Source organism: Saccopteryx leptura, chromosome 4 (genome assembly GCF_036850995.1).
Source record: "Saccopteryx leptura isolate mSacLep1 chromosome 4, mSacLep1_pri_phased_curated, whole genome shotgun sequence".
Lineage (NCBI taxonomy): Eukaryota > Metazoa > Chordata > Mammalia > Chiroptera > Emballonuridae > Saccopteryx > Saccopteryx leptura.
The window spans coordinates 117,995,463-118,015,990 of NC_089506.1; the positions used below are offsets into that span (position 1 = coordinate 117,995,463).

Genomic DNA, 20,528 nt, shown 5'->3' on the forward strand with positions numbered 1-20,528 from the left:
CCTGTCCCGCAAACACTTGCCGACATCAGCTAAATACAGACCTTGAGAGCAGTCACGGAGCAGGTGCTTCCAGGCCCTGGGGGCCCAGAGAGGCTGAGCCCACCATATCCACACCTGGACAGCACCCAGGCCCCACCCTGTTCCCCAGCTGCCCCGAGCTTCTCTGAAACACTCAGCCTGGCCACCTCAGCCACCTCCACCAAAGCCCTGAGGCATGGTCTCGGCTAGGTGAGGCCCTACCCCACCTCTGGGTATTACTGGGCTCATTTTCTCCAGGTTAAGAAAAAGCCTGGGGCAGAGAACAGGCTCGGAAGGGTAGGCATGCAGAGGTGAAAATAACTGCACAGGCACCAACAGAAGACAAGAGCTGGCAGCAGGAGGTTTTTCACAAGTTTCTTTATGAAATTAGATCTAGTTTCTGGCTGAGAGAAGGTGTGGTAGTGCAAGTGGCCACGTGCTGCGGACCGGAGGGGCACCCGGCACCCACACGCCAGGCCCTTGGCTGCACTGGTGGCACCGCTCCTTAGAGTGGGAGGTGGGCTTCCCTCCAGCCCACACGCTGGGCCATGCTCAGGCTTTATGGCTTCTCATGCTCACGTAGGTAAAGCAATCTTCCTGTCACTAACAGTTCTTTTTCTCTCTTGTTAGAAAAACAAAATCCAAATACGAACCTGGAACCAGGTTCTGGATGGAGTCAACACACAGGTAACATGTGGACATACAGTGATGGAAGTATGCAGCTAACTCGAAACACGTTACACATGAGAAGGCTCTCCAGCGGCAGGAGTGTCTAGAAGGGAACTGGGGAGCATAACGGTGGGCTCTGGGGCCAGTCACGGTTGTACGCAGAATTCCTGGGGTCCCCCTCCAGGGAGACCAGCTACCTGGCACCGCCAGCTGGGGGCCTGCAAGGAGATTTGGAGGGCAGAGGGGCACACAGCCCAACTTTCCAAGTGGTGGGAGGCAGACACCCTCCTCCTGCCTGAAGAACACAGGAGGAGGAATGATTCAGTGGCCAAAGAACTGGGTCTGAGTGGTTGGTCCTTTCACACATGTCCACTGGGCTGGTGGTTCTGAGCTGTGACCCTCAGGAGGCCTACAAAGGTCTGGAGGGTGGCAGGAGGTCTTTGTGCTGTGAGCTCCCGCCCTCCGGCCTGTGTCTTCAGTGCGTCACTAGTGGGGAGGGACCGACACTGGTGCAGAGCCTGGCACATGCTGCTGGCACAGAGGGGCTGCCTCATTCGGCCCCGCTCACATCCAGCTTACGGAACAAGCAGAGGAGATCGGGTGCTATGGGTGGCCCTCGGGCGGGAAACGCTGGAACGCTAGCTGGCAGCGCAGGTCCAGAAGGTGCTACTAGGCGGGGCGGCGCTCACCTGCGGAAGGGCGCCAGCCGGCTGATGCTGTGCCAGAAAGTGGACGGCTTCCGCTTGGGCTCTGCCAGCACTGAGGCCTGCTGCTGGGGCAGGCTGCTCGGCAGTGCCAGGGGCTTCTGCCGCGATAGGTAGTAGGGCCGGCTGAGGGCTGCGAAGGAAGACAACGGCTACACAGGTGCCTAGGGAGCTGGTGGCACTGGGTATGGTGGCAACCTTAACCACGGCAGGGGTGGAATGGGACTGTCCCCTGGCTCTGCCTCAGGCTCCCATGGTCGGGAAATGTGGGGCTGAGCCTGGACCACCCTCTAGCCTGCAGAGAGGGGAGCTCGGAGCCTGGGAGGCTGTGGGGTCGTGGACCTCTGGCACAGACCCTGTGCAAGGCAGTGCCAGTGCCTCTGAGGAATGGCGGTGTGAGCCCCCTGCTGGTGGTCATGAGGATGACCACCACAAAGCAGGCCTCCTGGGGAAGTGACACTGTCCCTAGTGGTGGTGTGTGTGGGGGAGGTCTGAGGGCATCAACTGGATACTGCAGTAAAAAACACCAACCTAGGGGTACCAACACCTGCAAAGGGCAGTGGGTAGCTGAGGTGCTAGCTGGCTTTGCTTTGGGCGTCAGAGAAGGGTTTAGCTATGACGGGCTAGGCTGCCACAGGTGGAGGTGGGATTCTGCCTGCTTACCTTTGGGCTTGCCCACTGCCTGCAGCTTGCTGGCATTCAGCATGGCCTGCTTCCTCTGCAACTCGGTGATGGAGAAGCCTGGGAGGGAGGGGCACTATGACATACCTGTTCCCTGTGAGGACGAGGCTGCTCTTCCTCCTCCCCTTTCTCCAGTCCGGTCCTGTGCTTCCGGGCCCTGGCGCACCCGCTGTGCAGCCTGCTTGCCCCCCAGTGCTCAGGGCTCACTGGCCCGCTCAGCCAGCCTGCCTTGCCTCCAGGCAGAGCCCAGGTGTCCTGGTGCCCACCTCGGGGACCTCCCCACATCCTCCCTTGCCCTACCCCATCCTTCACCAGAGGCTTTTCCCAGGACACAAGCCAGTCTGGCCACTGCTGAGTGTGAGGACAAGGGGCACAGGGACAAGAAGGGAATGCAATGGAGAGACACCCTGCTCGTGGGGGTATGGGACAGGCTTGTAGAGGCCAGACCCACCTCCCACTCCCGTGTTCTTCCAGGGCTCGTGCTTCCGGAGGGCTCCCCCAGGTCCCTGCAGCTGAGCACACTGGAGTAGATGTGTATGTGTGTGTGGTGGAAGCAACCCCCCCCAAAAGGCCGGCAGACACATGGCCCGAGTCTGAAAGCCAGCTGGGAGCCTCACCAAACCATGAGGCCCTTGGGCTGTGAGACAGGCTACCCCAGTCACCAGCTGCCCTGACCTTGCACTTGAGGGTGAGGCCTGCTGGGCCCTCAGAGTGGAGCAAAGCTGAGTGGGGTCTCGCACCTGTCTCTTGGTCCAGCCGCACCTGCTCCCTCTCCCTAGTGAAGGCCTTGAGCCAGCGCTGCTTCTGCTCCGGCTTCCTGGCACACAGCAGGTGGCTCTCTCCCGGGGCGCCACAGTGCAGCCGGAAGGCATTCTTGATGCTCATGTGCAGCTCTCTGTCCTTCCAGTCTTCTAGATCCACCACCTCCAGGCTGTCCGTGTCCACTCGGCCTTTATAGTACAGCACGTCCCGGCGGAGAAGGTCCTGCCAGAGATGCCGTGAGGTGCTGGCCCAGCCTGCCTGTCAGGCCCTTCCCATCCTTTGAACAGCTCTCCTAACCATCCCCATGGCCCTGCCTCATGCTCTGCCCTGTAACTGGAAGGGCCGGTGGGCCACGCACCCACTTCTCCCTCCAGCAAATGATGAGCTCACAAGGGTAGAGGGAGCCTGATGCAGCACCAACTACATGTCAGATCTATGAAGAGGAGCCTCACTCCTTCAGTGAAGTTGCTGGCCTGGGGTCTTGAAGGGTACCATTAGTTTCATGGGGAGGCAGCCATGGGTACAGCCAGTGGGCCGGGGCCTATACCCGATAGGAGAAAAGAGCACCGGGTATGCCTGGGCCAACCCAGTGGTCAGGAGGGCTTTTGGACAGGGCCACTTGGACAGTTTCAGGTAGAAGCTAGCAGCACAGAGCAGGCAGGGATGCTGCTAGAGCAGAGGACCTCAGGGGAGGGAGGGGAAGCTGGGCTCGGTGTGGATAGAAGAGATGGCTGGGTCAGGAAAGAGGGTGTCCTAACAGCACTGGGCCCTGGTTGGGCTGTGAGGGCAACTCCATGTTCCCTGGGATACAAGGGTCACTCTGCAGACCCACCTCCCCCAGCCCTCAAAGGGCCTGACCTAATCAGGGTTCCTGAGAAACAGGAAGCACCTGTATGTGGCACCTGCTCAGGGCAGCTGCTTCCGGCACTTGGCTTCTGTCTCTCCAACCCTGCTCTACACAGACCATCCAACAGGGAATAGTGACTCTTATACCTTCTTACAGTAGATGAGTTGGTGGTCGAAGAGGAAAAACACCCTCTGCTGGCTCTTGGCGTGTGGCTGTGTGACATGAGTCAGCTCCCCCGAGTAGATGAGTTCAGAGCTCCTGACCAGAAGATCTTCCCCCTGGGAGACCGCAAGAAGAGCTGTGGGCTGAGTGCCCCTAAGCTGCGGCTCAGAGGAGCCCCTCTGCTGGGCTCTGCTCCCTTCCTCCACCACTGGGGACAGTGGTTGCTCCTGACGGCCCCGCGCCTGTGGCCCCCACGGGGCCAGGGAGTGCAGGGAGCAGCAGGCCAGAGGGAGGGGTTGCTCCAGAAGCCTAAGGACACGGTGGAGACGGTGAGGGAGGAAGAGGAGAAAGGTGGTTTGAATTTGTCATCTCTGTAAACTGAGCCCACTTCAGCCAGTGGTGCGAGCACGTGAAACGTGGCTAATCCCTACTGAGATGTTATCCAAGTAAAATACACACCAGTTTGGAAGACATAGTATGAAATAAAGACTGAAATATTTCACTAATCAGGTTTATGTCCATTACACATGTTGAAACAATGTTTTGGATATCGAAGCTAGTTCATGGTTTTGTTTTGTTTTTCTTTTTTAAGATGGTTACAAGGATGTACAAAATTCCCCATGTGGCTCACATGACACTTTGGACAGTGCTGCCCTGGAGAATCATTAGACCTTGGCCACAGGGCACCTCGGAGGCTGTCTGGCAGTCTTCTTTTGGAAGACTTCCCTCTTCCCAGCTAAATGTACTTAGTGTCTGTAGTCCCCTCGTCAGACTTAAAGCTTTCAGAGTAGGCACTGCCTCTCTAAGGTTCCGCTGGAAAATGCAACCGCAGCCAGGCATTGCCAGCAGCCATTCGGTTTGGGATAAATGAGTTTGTTGGGGTTCTCAGCCAGGGCCGACCTCAGAACCAGCCTCCATGAAGACAAAAAAGCCCACAGAGATTCTAACATCACACTTAGGGTGGGGCCCAGGAATCTGTGTTTTTTGCACTTTATGGCTGGTGGGCGGGGGGTGGGGGGATGGAGAGAACAGGAGTGCGTCTGGAGGGCAGGGATGTCACCCTTAGTGCAGGCCGCATGCTGCCCAAGAAGGCAAGGCTGGCATCTACACGGGGAACGCTTAAGCTGGGGAAGTGGGCCCAGAGGCCTCGGTTGGTGGCAACCCATTTCTGGTGCTGCTTTGACAGGCCTGTACCTTCTTTTGGGAGTTCTGAAACTTGAGGATCTGGCCTGTCCCCTGTGGACAGAGGAACAGCCCCTTGTGCTGGACTGGCTGTCTGCACTTTGGGGGCAGCGTCATGCATCATTACTGGGGCTGTGTAACACGAGGGGTCAGCTCCCAGGCGCTCTCACAGGAAAGAAGCCACCAGGCCAGCTCCAGGCCGCAGCAGGGCTCAGGTGAGGCGCTTGGGCAGAGAGGGTTGGTGTTTCCACCCCCAGGTCTCGTTTGCACAGCTTCCTGCCCCAGCTCCTTCCTGACTATTTCAGGAGCAAGCATGATTTTCTTTTTTTCTTTTTTTAGTGAGAGAGAGAAAGAGAGAGAGAGAGAGAGAAGGGAGAGAGATGAGAAGCATCAACTCAACTCGTAGTTGCAGCACTTTAGTTGTTACTGATGCAAGCATGATTTTAAAGCCAGTGGCCAAGCCCCGTGGTATTTTCCGGAGTGTTGGGCCCTCACCTCCCAGTCTTCTATGGAGCTCTGCCACTGAGCAATCCTGTCGATGTTTTCAAGTCTCCGTTTCTGTTCGTTGATAAGCCGGGCCACATTCTTCATGGCATGTAAGGCTGCTTCCACGTCCTTGAAGTCCCTGGAGCGGAACAGATGGAGGAGAGCTGTGAGATGAAGAGCAGAGAGGGGCTGGGGCCTCCTGGGCCCCATGAGGAACTCCTTCCCTCGGGCTGTGCCCTTCGCCTGTCAGTTCCTTCGCTTGTCAGTTCCTTCACCTGTCAGTGCACACCCCCATCTTCTCCAAAAATGCCACACAGGGCACACTGCCCTGTTTCTGTCCTCTTCCCTCATCCCAGTAATGGCGTGTGAGAGCAGGGATGGTCTTCCTTGCTGTCCCTCCCATGCCCACAGCAGTGCCCAGCACACTAAGAGTACTCAGCACAAAGGCCACCCTCCCTCCTTCCCAGTCCCTACCTATGCTGGGGGTGGGTGTACTTGAGCAGCTCAGAGAGCTGCAGCGGGTACTTGCAGATCTTCTGCACAGGGGTCAGCAGGAAGCCATCCAGGGAGATGTCAATCATCTTCTGTAGCAGCCGACAGGCCTCAAAGAAATACATGTACTTGCTGAGCTTGGAGAGCCGGGAGAGCTCCACGCAGGCATGGGGATGGTTGTTGCAGTACTCTGAGTAGATCTGGAAGTTGGCTTGCTGGGGGCACAGCAGGAGGTTAGAATGGCCATCTCCCCAGCAGGCACCCAGCATAGGTGAGGAAGGAGGGAGGGCGTTTCCTTCAGGAGCTGCATTCAGGGGGCCCAGGCTCTGTCTACCCCCTACAATGGCACAAGCTACTGTGAATCATGCCCAGGGATGCCAAAGACCTTGAACCCACCACTTGCCTTTCTCAGCAGAGACCCCAGCAGATACTCTGACATACAGTCATAATCTTTTTGTTTTTTAATGCAATCGCTGATGTTAATAAAGAAGACCAAAAAGGACAGGGATTGAGAGATTAATGGAGTGGATGGATGCCAAGGTCCACAGCTGTGCTTCCCGGCTTCTACTCAGCCCAGGTCCTGCTTCTTCCTCACAATATTCTTATCTCTTCTCTCTTCTCTCTCTCTCTCTCTCTTCTTCTTCCTTTTCTTTTTTTTTTTAAGATTTCATTTATTCATTTTTAGAGAGGAGAGAGAGAAAGGGGAAGAGCAGGAAGCATCAATTCCCATATGTGCCTTGACCAGGCAAGCCCGGGATTTTGAACCAGCGACCTCAGTGTTCTAGGTCGAGGCTTTATCCACTGCGCCACCACAGGTCAGGCCTCTCTCGCTTTCTTAAGTATCTTCTACCTGAAGCCCAAGAGAGGCCAGGTCTGCCATGAAGTGACTGGTGACATGGACTTAGGTGAGCAGGCAGCAGCTGTGGGCTGGTGCTGGGTTGCTGTGGTGCTCACACTAGGTGGTGTCAATAAAGTGCCTGTTCCCATTCCTCTGGCCCCAGCTCTGCCTGCTGAATAACTGGACCCCAGCCCTAGGCTCACACAGGTCTCAGACCCAGCATTGGTTCCTCTGCATGGACAGACCAAGGTCTTCCTTCCTAGTTTCCTGCCATTGGAGAGAGGCAAGAGGGCCTTCCCAGTCGCCACTGGTAGTAGCCAGGATGAAGCCCACGTTGCCCCTAATGGGCTTGGCTTGGCATCCCCTGCTCACAGGAGGATAACACCTGGGCCTTCCCTATCAGGCAAGACCAGAAGGAGTCCGTCTCTCCGAGACCAGGCCAGTGAAACGAGGCTAACGCCAGCTGGCATTTGGAGTGGAAGCAAGCACTGTAAATTACACAAATCTGCTCACTGTGAAGAGCCCCAGAGTTTGTGACAAACAAACAGCCCATCAGGGGTTCAACAGACATCCAGGCCTAGCTCTGCCCTCCACTCGGGCCCCTGCTCCAAAGGAGCCTTTTCTGACTTGGTTCATCCCCCCACAGAACCAACCACACTTCTAAAACTGTGTGGAAGGGTGAGGACATTTGGGCAGGGCAGGGAGTGGGGCCTGGCAGCTCCGGGAAAAGGGTGGCAGGTTGCCTGGCCTTTAGCCTGCAGAGCGACATCTGAGCGGGCGGGTGGGCTCACGTGCTCCAGGAAGCAGACGCCCAGCTCGCTCAAGTGCGGACGCTCCCTGTTGAACTTCTGCTCCAGCGCTTTCACGAAAGCCTTATGGCACCGGTAGATGTCTTCGATGTTCCCGAAGATGGTGCGCAGCTGCTCCTCGCTGAACATGTCCGCACGCTTGCGACACTGCCTGATGTAGCCCTGGGGACAGGGTCCGGCGGTCAGGTCCCCTCCCGCCCCCACCGCGCCCGCGCCGCGCGGCCTGCCTCACCTCGCAGATATCCCGCAGGTGCTTGATGTAGTCCCGCTCGGTGCTGAGGATCTCGTTGATGACGTTGGTGCGCATCTGGTCCCTGTTGCTGCTCTGCGCCCCGGTTCCGGTGTCTCCGGTCTGCAGAGCCGCGTCGTCCGCGGGCTCGTCCTGGTTCACCCGCAGCTGCAGGCGAGGCGGCGGGTCAGCGCCAAGCAAGGGTCGGTGCCCCGCACGCCTGCGTCTGCGAGTAACGGGCTCCAAGAGCCGGCAGGACGCACAGGGACTGGCTCTCCTCCCACCCACCACCCACCCCCCGAACAGGGCTCATCCAGACAGGGGGACAGCAGGCCCGATGACCACTGCCTTCCTCCGAGGATACCCTAGTGCTTGCTCAGGGCTTGTGCTGGGCAGCCGGCTTCATCAGAGCGGTTGCTCACTGTCGTTGCTGAACCCGCCTGCTCATACCGGGCTTTCTAGGGTCCATGAGCAACGAAAATTGGAAGGTGGCCCTGCTGGCTCTCTGTCCCATAACTGGAAAGGCTTGGGGCAGGGGAAGCAGCAAACTGCACCCCAGGGCCTGGGCTCTCGGCTCCCTAATACCCTCTGCCGGCCTTTTGGAGTCAGCACCTGGATTCCTTCCTTGAAGACCAAAGGCCCCCCTAAGTAGGGTCTGAGTCCCTCCCTGTGATCGCTCCGACTTAAGGACTTAACTTGTCTGTGCCTCTGGTGTAAGTGAGGTGGGCAGCTCCCAGGGCTGCTGTGCTACCACTGAGAAGGCCCAGTGAATGTCCTGCATGGTGCTTAGTAAACACCTGGTAAGCAGGTGTTTGTGGTGGTGTTGACATGCCAGCTACTCTTGGAGGCAGCCACATACCTTCACCTGTTCCTCTCTGGCTACTGAAGGCTCCCTGGGGGAAGGGTGGGAGCAGGGGTTGGAATTGGTGCTGTCTCTGCGGGAGGAGGAGGCTGTGTCCCAACTGCCTGCTCTGGCCTTCCTGACCCCACCCAGCCAGCCCACAGCGGTGAGCAGGAAGTCCATACCCAACACCAGAGCAGTTTCAGGCTTGCATTTCTGAGCAGAGCCAGTGGCTCTTTACGGGCTTGGGAGAAGCTCAGGCCGGTGTCATACCCGCACGAAGCTAGCTGGAAACCAGCCCTCGCCATCAGCGACACGACCCCACCACCACTCTCTGTTTGTGGCATCCATTACTTCTATGACGTCCCCAGCTTTAAAGCCCAGCTCCTGGTCATCCATGGTGACATGATCCCAGAGTGCTTCTGCACAGACCACACTGCCATCGCTGATGAGCTGTGGAGAGAGCCACGGACAGGCCGGTCAGTGGAGTGAGGCTGCCACGGACCTCCTTGTAGGGCAAGTGCTCCTGCCTCTGCACAGACCACACTGCTATCGCTGATGAGCTGTGGAGAGCGCCACGGACAGGCAGGTCAGTGGAGTGAGGCTACCACGGACCTCCTTGTGGGGCAAGTGCTCCTGCCTCTGCACCCCGCCCCTCAGCAGCCCTGGGAAAAGGGATGCTTATTCATGTCACAGAAGAGCAAGCAGAGGCTCTGCTGGAGCCAGCCGCTCTTGGGGGACGGGCAGGGCTATGCCCTGGGCATGTCTAGACTGGCAAGGCGCATGAGGAAGCCTGAAGCGACCTTGACCACTGGAATCTTGGTGAGGCACAGGATCTGAGGGCCAAGCATGTTGCTCGCTCCCCGGTGCAGGGCACACTTTCTTCCCTCCCCATCAGGCCAGTGGTTAAACTACTGCCTCTCAGCTTCCTCCATCATCTCTGCTCTATGACACTGGGACTGGGATACTGTGACTCCGTTAGGTTCTCCTAAAGTGACATTAGAAGGGACTACACAGCTGGAGGGGTGATGGGACTTGCTGCCTCCTGCTGGCTTCTTGTCGACTTGCAGTATCTGTGAGGTCACCTGCAGCTTCAGCCTGGTCTGGTGGTACCAACACTGCAGCAGCTGGATCCAGTTTGCTGTTATTTGAACACTTGCAGAACAAGTCTCATGGCATCCCCCCCCATCAACACCAGCTGAGCAGCACCCCTCCTCAGAGTTCTAGGTCCCAAGCCCACATGATTTTCAGTTCTAATTATTCCAACCTTCTTCCTTAATTCCCTAGCTCTAGGAGAGATAGATACGTCTTATACAGCTGCTCCATCTGTAATAGCTACCTCAAGATTGTTCTTGTGTGGTTGGTTACTAAGTCAGCCACTTTATACCTGGTTTATACTCTTTGTATTAACTTCTGTTGGGCAGATAAAATATATTATGCTCACTTTGTTAAAGATGGCGCTGCCCACATGGAAGCCCATTACCCAGGTGATGGTATTGGTTGCCCTTCTTGCTTGGGATGGGCGTGGTTATATTGTGTTGGGGGAGGGCTGTGGGCAGGCAGGATCCTTGTTGCCTGGGGCTTGGTTTTAGGATTAAGCCTTTCCCACCCTTTTTGATGTGGGTGGTGCACTCTCATGAGGAATCCCATTATGCCTTAGATAAGTGACTTTGTATCAGAGACTTGCTTATTTGTATACTGGATTAAAGGTTTTGATTTCTGCACTATAAAATGGAGCAGACCAGGAGCTTGCTCTCTCTTGGTTCCTGAGATTAGCATTAGAGAGGAGAGCAGAGGAAGGCCACGTGGAGGAAAGGAGAAGCAGCCAAGATGGTGGAGTGCTGAAAGAGAAGCCAGTTAGTGCAGAGTTTGTGCAGAGAGAAGATGGAGAACAAAGGAGAATGAGGCTGGTGAGCTAGAAACCTTTGATTCGAGGAAACTCAGATAAGTCAGTAGCTTTGTGAGCACTGAATGAGTGGGTTTTGGAGCCCAGTGTGTGTTTTTACTTGCCCGCCGGTGCAAGCTAGGATTAAAGATAATGGCCCACCAGTTCGTGGCTCTGTTTCATTACCGTCTGTCCAAATCCAGTGCGAACCTGCCAAGCGGCTGTGATGATGGCTGCGGCAACTAGCTTTACAACTTCTCTCTGCTGCAATAAATGGTGAGGATCCATCTTCCTGCGTGGTCATAGGCCTTACATCAGGAGATCCAGAGGGTGGGGACAGACCTTACATCACATTTCCAAGAGGCAGGCAGTGTAGGGAGCATTTGAGCCAGAGGCCAGGACAGGATTAAAAGCAGGTTTTAGCAAGGAAGGGGACCTGCATGTTTAAAATTTCTGCATGACAAAGGGTGCAAGTGTTGCAAGGCTACTTGGCCCTAGGGAAGAAGGAAGTGACTATGTATATGACGTCTGGCTCACAGAAGAATAGCTTAAGACCATGAATGGGTCACTGATGGCTGACGGCAGGTGTCTTATTTTCTTATCCCTGAACTTTCGACCTTTTCTTATATTGTGGGGCAGCCAAGTTAGGCTTGCTCCCTGGTGTACCAGCTACAAGCACTTCGCTTGATTAGTGTGTGAGCACCTGGCAGAGGCACGTGTGCATGGCCTGTATAAGGCTACGGGTGCTTGCACTTAGGAGAGGTGGGGGATTGTGGATGGTGGGTCGCCTGCCCACTGCTGTGAGGGGCCGTTTTGCTGTTTGTTTGCCTGAGAGGTGGTTTCCCCTGCCTGTGTGTTTGTCCTACATTGTGAGACTATTAAACGGAATGGCCCAACTCTTTCCGGCTCCGCAATTTTTCTACCGTCTGCCCGAATCCAATGTGGACCTGCCTGGCCTCGGCCACTGGCATTACATATGTGCTATATAATAAACATGCTGCTTCTAGGCAGGCATCTCAGTCTCCATCAGAGCTCAGAGATCCACCTGGTCCCAGCTTTTTCCTGCGTTATGTCTCTGTGTCTTAATTCCTTGTCGCCTCCGCTCGGGTTCACTTCTCCCCTGCAGGTTGTGGCCAGGCAGCCCTGGTGCTCCCAGCCCCCCTCCCATGGGACTGACACCTGCTTTCTGGGAACGTGGGCTCGGTCTCTGCTCCTCCAGTAATTAATGGCTCTGAGGTTAGGGCAAAAGGAGGGTGTTCTGGGACTGCATGGGAGGTGAGGCCCATGCCCCTCTGCAGGGACCAAGTATGGCTCTGGTTTTCATAGTTACAGCATGGGGAAAGCAGCTGTGTTAGGCTTGCTCTCTGGTTTCCCAGCTGCAAGCACTTCGCACAATTTGTGTGTGGCAAAAAGCCATAAATGTGTCTCTATGAAAAGCTATGGGTGCTTTCCCTCAGTGGCGATTCTCCCAGATCATTCTCCCGCCACTGCAAGGAGCAGCTCCGGTTCCCGAAGCCACCAGCGCCACGATGAGGGGCGGCGTTCCTGATCCCTTGCCCTACACTGTGAAAAGCAGTTTTTCCTCTGCATATTTGCTCGCCCATCTCTGTGAGCTTCTAATAAAAGGGTAATGGCCAACGCTTTCCAGCTCCACAGTTCCTTTACCATCTGCCCAAATTCTATGAGAACCTGCCTGGCCTCAACCACCAGCATTACACATGGTCTGGCTCTTTGACTAAGAAGTCAGGGCATTGGGCATCTCCAGATGGGACCTCTGAGCTGAGGTGCATGCTCTGCCCCTCACTGGGGTGAGTCGCCCCTCGGTTTCAGGCCCACTGGAGCCTTCCTGGGGTGCTCCCAGAGAGGGTGCGTGCTCACCCTCACACAGAAATGGGACCCAAGTAGGTCCCAGCAGGACTGGCTGGGTCTCCACCTATTGAGTTCCAGCTGCTGTTTCCCCATTGTGGGGGACACAGCTGTGTTAGGCTTGCTCACCAGTTTACCGGCTGCAAGCACTTTGCCTGATTAGTGTTTGAGCACGTGGAAGGGCCACGTGTATATATTCTATGTAAGGGTGGAGGTGCTTTCCTTTGGGGGCAACTCTCCCAGAGCTCTTTCTCGCCGTTGCGAGGTACAGTTTTCCTGCTCCCTTGCCCTTCACTTTGAAAAGCAGGTTTTCCTTTGTTCATTAGCTCTTTTCCTTTTTTGTTTATTCGTTCGCCCGTCCTTGCGAGCCTCCAATAAACAGGAATGGCCCAACACTTTCCGGCTCTCAGTGCCTCTACTGTCTGTCCGGATTCACTGAGAACCTGCCTGACCTTGACCACTGGTATTATACCCATGCCCCAAAGGGTAGGGTGAGGGGTGGGAGGGCCGCCTGGCATGGGAGGCCACTCAGACTGGGCCTTTCTTCCAGCCAGGGCCAAGCAAGTCCATTCAGAAACCACCAGTTCATTTTTTCTGTAGGTAAAACCTGCTTCAAACTCTGATGAAAGTACTCCCAAGAATAATTCACCCCTGTGTGTACACTGGCTCTCACATGCAGCAGCCTCCAGGGGCTGCAGAGCCCTGAGGTCACCCAGGACCCTGTGCACAGAGCACCGGACTGTTCCTGGAAGGCTGCAGATCTCCTCAAAGGACCACTGCACTCCTGCAGCTAAAGACCTGCTATAGGCATGCCCTCGTCTGCAGAGAGGCCTGGCCCGGGATCAAGAGCTCCTGGCTGCAATACAGACAGGGTGAGACAAGAGGACTCAGTGAGGCCACACGAGAGGAGCTGCACGGAGGGAGCAGCATTCGATGGGGCAGCTGCAGTGCACCATGCACACAAGCAGACCACCGTGCCTGGCTTTGGGGGTCTAACCTGTGGGCAAGAAAGAAGCAGAGTACAGGCAGTCCCCAAGTTATGAACAATATAGGTTCTGTAGGTTTGAAAATGTTTAAGTATTTATATGCACAGAAGGGTAAAAATAAAAACTATGTTTAAAAAAAAAACAAACAACTATGTTAAGACCAACATCTAAGTTGCATTTAATAGGTAAATGTGCCCTGGCAGGTTGACTCCATAGTAGAGTGTTGGCCTGGTGTGTGGATGTCCCAGGTTCGATTCCTGGCCAGGGCGCACAGAAGAAGCATCCATCTGCTTCTCCATCCCTCCCCCTTTTGCTTCTCTCTCTCTCTCTCTCTCTCTCTCTCTCTCTTTCTTCTCCCCTCCTGCAGCCATGGCTTGATTAGAGTGAGTTGGCCCCAGGAGCTGAGGACAGCTCCATGGCCTCCACCTCAGGTGCTAAAAAATTGCTCCAGCTGCAATGGAGCAAGGGCTCCAGGTGGGTAGAGCATCACAGCCTAGTGGGCTTGCCAGGTGGATCCTGGTCAGGGTGCATGCAGGAGTCTGTCTCTGCCTCCCCTCCTCTCACTGAATTAAAAAAAAATAGGTCAATGAACCTGTTCCAACTTATGTACAAATTCAACTTAAGAATAAACCTACAGATCCTACCTCACTCATAACCTGGGGACTGCCTGTACTCAAAGATGATCTGCTAGAGCCAATGAGAATGCAGGCTGCAGGCAAATGTCCCCATTCAGGGGCAGTGACCATGGGTTAGTGTGAGGATCGGAACACAGGATGTGTGTCTACAAGTCAGGATACAGGGTGCATGTGACCATGAGTAAGTATAAGCATCAGACAGAGAGCCTGTGTGACTACAAGTAAGCATGAGCATCAGGACAGAGCCCGTGTGACCACGGGAGAGCAAGAGCATCAGGACAGAGCCCGTGCGACCACCGGGGAGCGTGAGCGTCAGGACAGAGCCCGTGCGACCACGGGAGAGCATGAGCGTCAGGACAGAGCCCATGTGACCACTGGAGAGCGTGAGCGTCAGGACAGAGCCCGTGCGACCACCGGGGAGCGTGAGCGTCAGGACAGAGCCCATGCGACCACGGGAGAGCATGAGCGTCAGGACAGAGCCCGTGCGACCACGGGAGAGCATGAGCGTCAGGACAGAGCCCATGTGACCACGGGAGAGCGTGAGCGTCAGGACAGAGCCCATGTGACCACGGGAGAGCATGAGCGTCAGGACAGAGCCCGTGCGACCACCGGGGAGCGTGAGCGTCAGGACAGAGCCCATGTGACCACGGGAGAGCGTGAGCGTCAGGACAGAGCCCGTGCGACCACGGGAGAGCGTGAGCGTCAGGACAGAGCCCGTGTGACCACGGGAGAGCGTGAGCGTCAGGACAGAGCCCGTGCGACCACGGGAGAGCGTGAGCGTCAGGACAGAGCCCATGTGACCACGGGAGAGCATGAGCGTCAGGACAGAGCCCATGTGACCACGGGAGAGCATGAGCGTCAGGACAGAGCCCGTGCAACCACCGGGGAGCGTGAGCGTCAGGACAGAGCCCATGTGACCACGGGAGAGCATGAGCGTCAGGACAGAGCCCGTGCGACCACGGGAGAGCGTGAGCGTCAGGACAGAGCCCGTGTGACCACGGGAGAGCGTGAGCGTCAGGACAGAGCCCATGCGACCACGGGAGAGCGTGAGCGTCAGGACAGAGCCCGTGTGACCACGGGGGAGCGTGAGCGTCAGGACAGAGCCCATGTGACCACGGGAGAGCATGAGCGTCAGGACAGAGCCCGTGTGACCACGGGAGAGCATGAGCGTCAGGACAGAGCCCGTGTGACCACGGGAGAGCATGAGCGTCAGGACAGAGCCCATGTGACCACGGGAGAGCATGAGCGTCAGGACAGAGCCCGTGTGACCACGGGAGAGCATGAGCGTCAGGACAGAGCCCGTGTGACCATGGGAGAGCATGAGCGTCAGGACAGAGCCCATGTGACCACGGGAGAGCATGAGCGTCAGGACAGAGCCCGTGCGACCACGGGAGAGCATGAGCGTCAGAACAGAGCCCGTGCGACCACGGGAGAGCGTGAGCGTCAGGACAGAGCCCGTGCGACCACCGGGGAGCGTGAGCGTCAGGACAGAGCCCGTGTGACCACGGGAGAGCGTGAGCGTCAGGACAGAGCCCGTGTGACCACCGGGGAGCGTGAGCGTCAGGACAGAGCCCGTGTGACCACGGGGGAGCGTGAGCGTCAGGACAGAGCCCGTGTGACCACCGGGGAGCGTGAGCGTCAGGACAGAGCCCGTGTGACCACGGGGGAGCATGAGCGTCAGGACAGAGCCCGTGTGACCACAGGAGAGCGTGAGCGTCAGGACAGAGCCCATGTGACCACGGGAGAGCGTGAGCGTCAGGACAGAGCCCGTGCGACCACCGGGGAGCGTGAGCATCAGGACAGAGCCCGTGTGACCACGGGAGAGCATGAGCGTCAGGACAAAGGGCCCACGTGAACATGGAAGAGTGTGAGCGTCAGGACTGAGGGCATGTGAACACGGGTGGGCATGAGCATATGCGCAGACAGTGCAGGTGACAAGTGAGCATGAACATCAGGCAGGACACAGGGTGTGTGTGACCACAAGTAAGAATGTGCGTCAAGACAGAGGGCCTGTGTGACCTCAGGCACATATATGCATCATGAAGATTTGTACGTTTTGAGTGATGAGTTACTGAGACAATGGAGCTTCTTAGGTAAACTAAGATTTGGATCCAATAGATAACAAATATGTCTTGTTTGAGCTTAGTCGTCTGGACCCTGGAGAAGTGGGTGTTCTCAGACTACCTCTTGCTGCACAGCCCCTGGCACACCCCTGTCAACACATATCCACATGCTCACTAGTGGATACAAGCTCCCCAGAAGAGGCTGTGGACTCTTTACACCAGCTGCACACATGAGTCTCCAGGACATCATGGAGGCTGCCTGCGCTGCTGGCGCCCGGGCAGGAGGAAGTAGTGCTGACACACCTCACATAGCCCACTGCACACTTTCCCTTCCCAAGTTGTTCCTGCCTGGTATTAACCAGGTCAGGCATCTCCACATGTCCCAGCTTCCTTCAAATGAGCCCTGAGCTCAGGCCCCTCTTGTGTGGCCCAGAGCCTTTTCCTCCTGTTTTATTCTGCCAGCCTTTGCAGAGAGGTGTGATCCTGCACAGGGGGTTTCCTACATAGCTGTGGGAAGGGCGCAGGTGTGGCAGAAAGGCAGGGCTTCCCTAAAGAGAGCAGGGTTCCCTACACTTTTATGGACAGGGCCCCATACCTGTCCAGCCCAGTCACCTGGAAGCCCTTAGTGGTAGTGGTGGTGGAGGGGCTGGTCACCTTTGTCACTTCCTTGTTTCAGAACAAGAGGCACTTGGTGGACACCCAGCAGGAGCAACTCCCCTGATGTCCCTATGCCTCGATTCTCATGGATGCCAACAGTAACAATGTGCTCCCCATGGGTCACAAAGCTGTGTAGATGCACAAATGGGAGACGCTCTGATGAGTTATAGCAATTACATTACCTTTTAGGTAATGTCACTACGACAGTGTAGCTCCACCAGCTCAGAGAAGCATTCTACCGCCAGAACAGCCCAGAGGCCTCCAGGGCCCAAGCTGGGTGGGTTTCTGGGTAGTGGCCCTTCCTGGCCACTCTGTCCATGATGCAGCTGCACAAGACCACAGGGCTGGCTGAGGGGGAGGATTAGGCTCCCTTTGGCTTGGAACTGGGGAGCAGAAGCTGGCTCTGAGGTATGAGGTATTTATGTGGGGCAGGTGGGGGAATGTCCCAGTGGAAGAAAAAGTTCACGACTAAGACAGCAGGTGCAAGAGGCAGGATCCCTTCCTATGCCCCGAAGAATTTTGACAGGCCTGAGGAAGCCAGACTTAGCCTCAAAGTGCCCCCTAATGTCCCGCACCTCCCTTCCCACCTGCCCCTGGCCTCCTCTCTCACTGTGCAGGCTGGTGGAGGGCTGCAATCACGGTCTGGAAACGCGGCTCCCTAGGCACACTTGCAGGGGTGGGGGCTCTGCATGTAGTGGCTGGGGTGCACTGGGCCCACTTATCTCAAGATAGAAAATGGAAAAAGCTGGTAACGTGCAGAAGAACCTGCTCATTTTTCACAGACATCTCTTAAACCCACACAGAAATGAGTGTCCAGTTCCTCTCACACTGCGCTCACAGAGTCCAAGGCTACATCTGCATCCGCATCTGCAGTCACCCACAGAGATGCGCCATTGTAGTCACAGACACACGCACACTACAGACAACAGACCAAAGGACCGTGGCACATGTCACCACGCCCCCGAGTCTCTGTACCGCGCACTCGCAGCAGGAGGGGTGGCCTGCCGGTGGAGTCGGCTTGGGGCGCGGGCCCCGGGCCGGTGCCGCTTAAACGGGGGTCACCCAGTTGGGAGCGGGCATACACCCGCGCGGCACTGGAAGGAGAAGCACAGCGCGGAGGGTGCACGATGGTAGCGCCACTCACCCGGAGCTGCCATGGGCGGTCAGCGGAAGGCCAACAGGAAGACCAGCACGACGTTGATGAGGACCAAGAGCGCCAGCACCCCGAAGACCACCACACGCTGAGCGCCGGGGGGCAGGTTGCAGCGCAGCACAGCACGCAGGGCGCTTCCAGGGGCCGCCTGGCGGTGCTGGGCCTGTGGGACCCTGGCCATAGCGCGCGGACTCGGTTCTGCGCCTGGAGATCCCGCGGCGCAGGAGCCTGAGCAGGGACCGCAGCGCCCGGAGGGGGCGGAGCCAGCGTGCTACACGGCGGGCTTCTTCTGCACAGCGCGCACGTCCGTCCGTGCCACGGCTCCCAGCGGGAGCCTAGCACCGGGCGGCAGGGGCGCGGGGACTCAGGCGAAAGCAGTGCTTTGACCTCGGCGATTCCGTGGCAGGGCTCAGGGAACCAGCAAGACCAGGCTCAAGGACAGTGGCTCTGGGGTGCTTTGGCACCTTGCAGATACAGGCATACCTGACCCATGCGGATAGGCCATGGGTTCTGATTCCTAATAAACATCACGAAATATGCCTTTGGCCCCCACTCCACAGATGAGCAAATGCAGCTCTAAAAGGTCCGGGAACTTGTGCAGTCATAAATCACACAGGAATATAGGGGTCATCGAGTCAGGATTTGAACTCTGGGCAGACTGAGGCTGTGCCACGCTGCGGCATTCAGGAATACCACAACTCAGGATCTCTTCTTACTGACCTTGCCCATCAGAGCGTCACTGTGACCTTGTAGGAAAGCTGCTGGCTTCTTCAGCTGCTAACCACTCCCACACCGTTTTATTGAGATATAACTGACAAATAAATTTGTATATATTTAAGGTGTATGAGTTGACGTTTTATATATGTGTATATTGTGAAATAATTATCACAATCAGGCTAATTAACATCCCATCACCTCACATAGTTACATTTTGTGTGTGTGGTAAGACACTTGAGATTTATCATCTTAACAAATTTCAAGTGTACAAGACCATATTGTTAATTATAGTCACCGTGCTGTACATCTCATCTCCAGAATTGATTCGCCCCACATAACTAACTTTGCACTCTATGACCAACATTTCCCTGCTTCCTCCCTCCCTGACTCCCTAGCCGCCAGCATTCTACTCTGTTTGACTTTTAGATTCCACACGCAACTGAGAACATACAGTACTTGTCTTTATGTGTGTGGTTTATTTTCCTTGGCATAGTGTTCTCTGGCTCCATCCATCTTGTAACAAAGTGCTGGATTTCTTTTTCCTTTTAGTCTGAACAATATTCCATCATGTATATATATTTTCTTAACCCATTTATCTGTGAAAAACCATTATGTTGTTTCTATATCTTGGCTATTGTGAATAATGCTGCGATGAACATAGGAGCGCAGATACCTCTTTGAAATTATGCTTTCATTTTGGGGGGGGGGTATATACCCAGAAGTGAGACTGCTGCATCATATACTAGATCTTTTCTAAATTTTTTGAAGACCCTCCAGACTGTTTTCCACAATGGCTGCACTAATCTGCATTCCTAGCAATAGTGCATGAGGATTCCCTTTTAACCACATCCTAACAACACTTCTCTTTTGTCTTTTTGATGATAGCCATCCTAACAGATATGAGGTGATATCTCATTGTGGTTTTGATTGGCATTTCTTAGATGTTTAGTGATGTTCAGCATTTTTCTATGTACCCATTGTGTCTTCTTTTAAGAAATGTCTACTTAGCCTGACCTGTGGTGGCGCAGTGATAAAGCGTCAACCTGGAAACGCTGAGGTTGCCAGTTCAAAACCCTGGGCTTGCCGGGTCAAGGCACATATGGGAGTTGATGCTTCCTGCTCCTCCCCCCTTCTCTCTCTCTCTCTCTCTCTCTCTCTCTCTCACTCTCTCTCCCCTCTCTATAATAAATAAAAATAAAAAAATTAAAAAAAAGAATTAAAAAAAAAAAAAGAAATGTCTACTTAGATCTTTTGCCCATTTTAAAATCAGATTTTTTGCTATTGAGTTACTTATTTTTTTAGATACATGGTTTACACATACGTTATCCCATTCTGTAGGTGACTTATCATTCCACTGATGGTTTTTTTTTTGTTTTTTTTTTTTGCTGTACAGATGCTTTCCAGTCTGATACAATCCTACTTGTCCATTTTCATTTTTGTTGCCTGTGCTTTTGATATCTTTTTTTTTTTTTTTTAAGTGAGAGGAGGGGAGATAATGAGACAGACTCTTACAAACAGCTTCACCCGGCATCCCGTGAACCCTGTTTGGGGCTTATGCTCTGTCCATCTGGGGCCCATGCTCACAGAGCTATTTTTAGCACCTGAGGTAGAAGCTCTAGGGAGCCATCTTCAGCATCTGGGGCCAATGCGCTCAGATCAATCGAGCCATGGCTGCAGGAGGAAAAGAGAAGCAGATGGTTGTTTCTCCTGTGTGCCCTGACCGGGAATTGAGCCCAGGATTTTCACATGCTGGGTTGATGCTCTACCACTAAGCCAATTGGCAAGGACCTATTTAATGACTTAAACATCATTATTCAGAGCTGAGCCTGTAAGAAGAGTCTGTCCA

The 20,528-nt window shown here is 55.2% G+C and overlaps 1 protein-coding gene across 1 annotated transcript in view; it reads right to left on the reverse strand.

The window, feature by feature from the left end:
* Positions 1-379: 379 nt before the first annotated feature.
* Positions 380-20,528, reverse strand: part of ARHGEF4 (Rho guanine nucleotide exchange factor 4) — a 161,178-nt gene continuing 141,029 nt past the window's right edge. The window contains 10 exon segments of the mRNA XM_066381091.1: positions 380-1,430; positions 1,433-1,524; positions 2,055-2,132; positions 2,813-3,056; positions 3,828-3,959; positions 5,521-5,650; positions 5,986-6,218; positions 7,633-7,812; positions 7,883-8,047; positions 8,994-9,173. Coding sequence (XP_066237188.1) covers positions 1,326-1,430; positions 1,433-1,524; positions 2,055-2,132; positions 2,813-3,056; positions 3,828-3,959; positions 5,521-5,650; positions 5,986-6,218; positions 7,633-7,812; positions 7,883-8,047; positions 8,994-9,173 — 1,539 coding nt within the window. The 3' untranslated portion in view covers positions 380-1,325.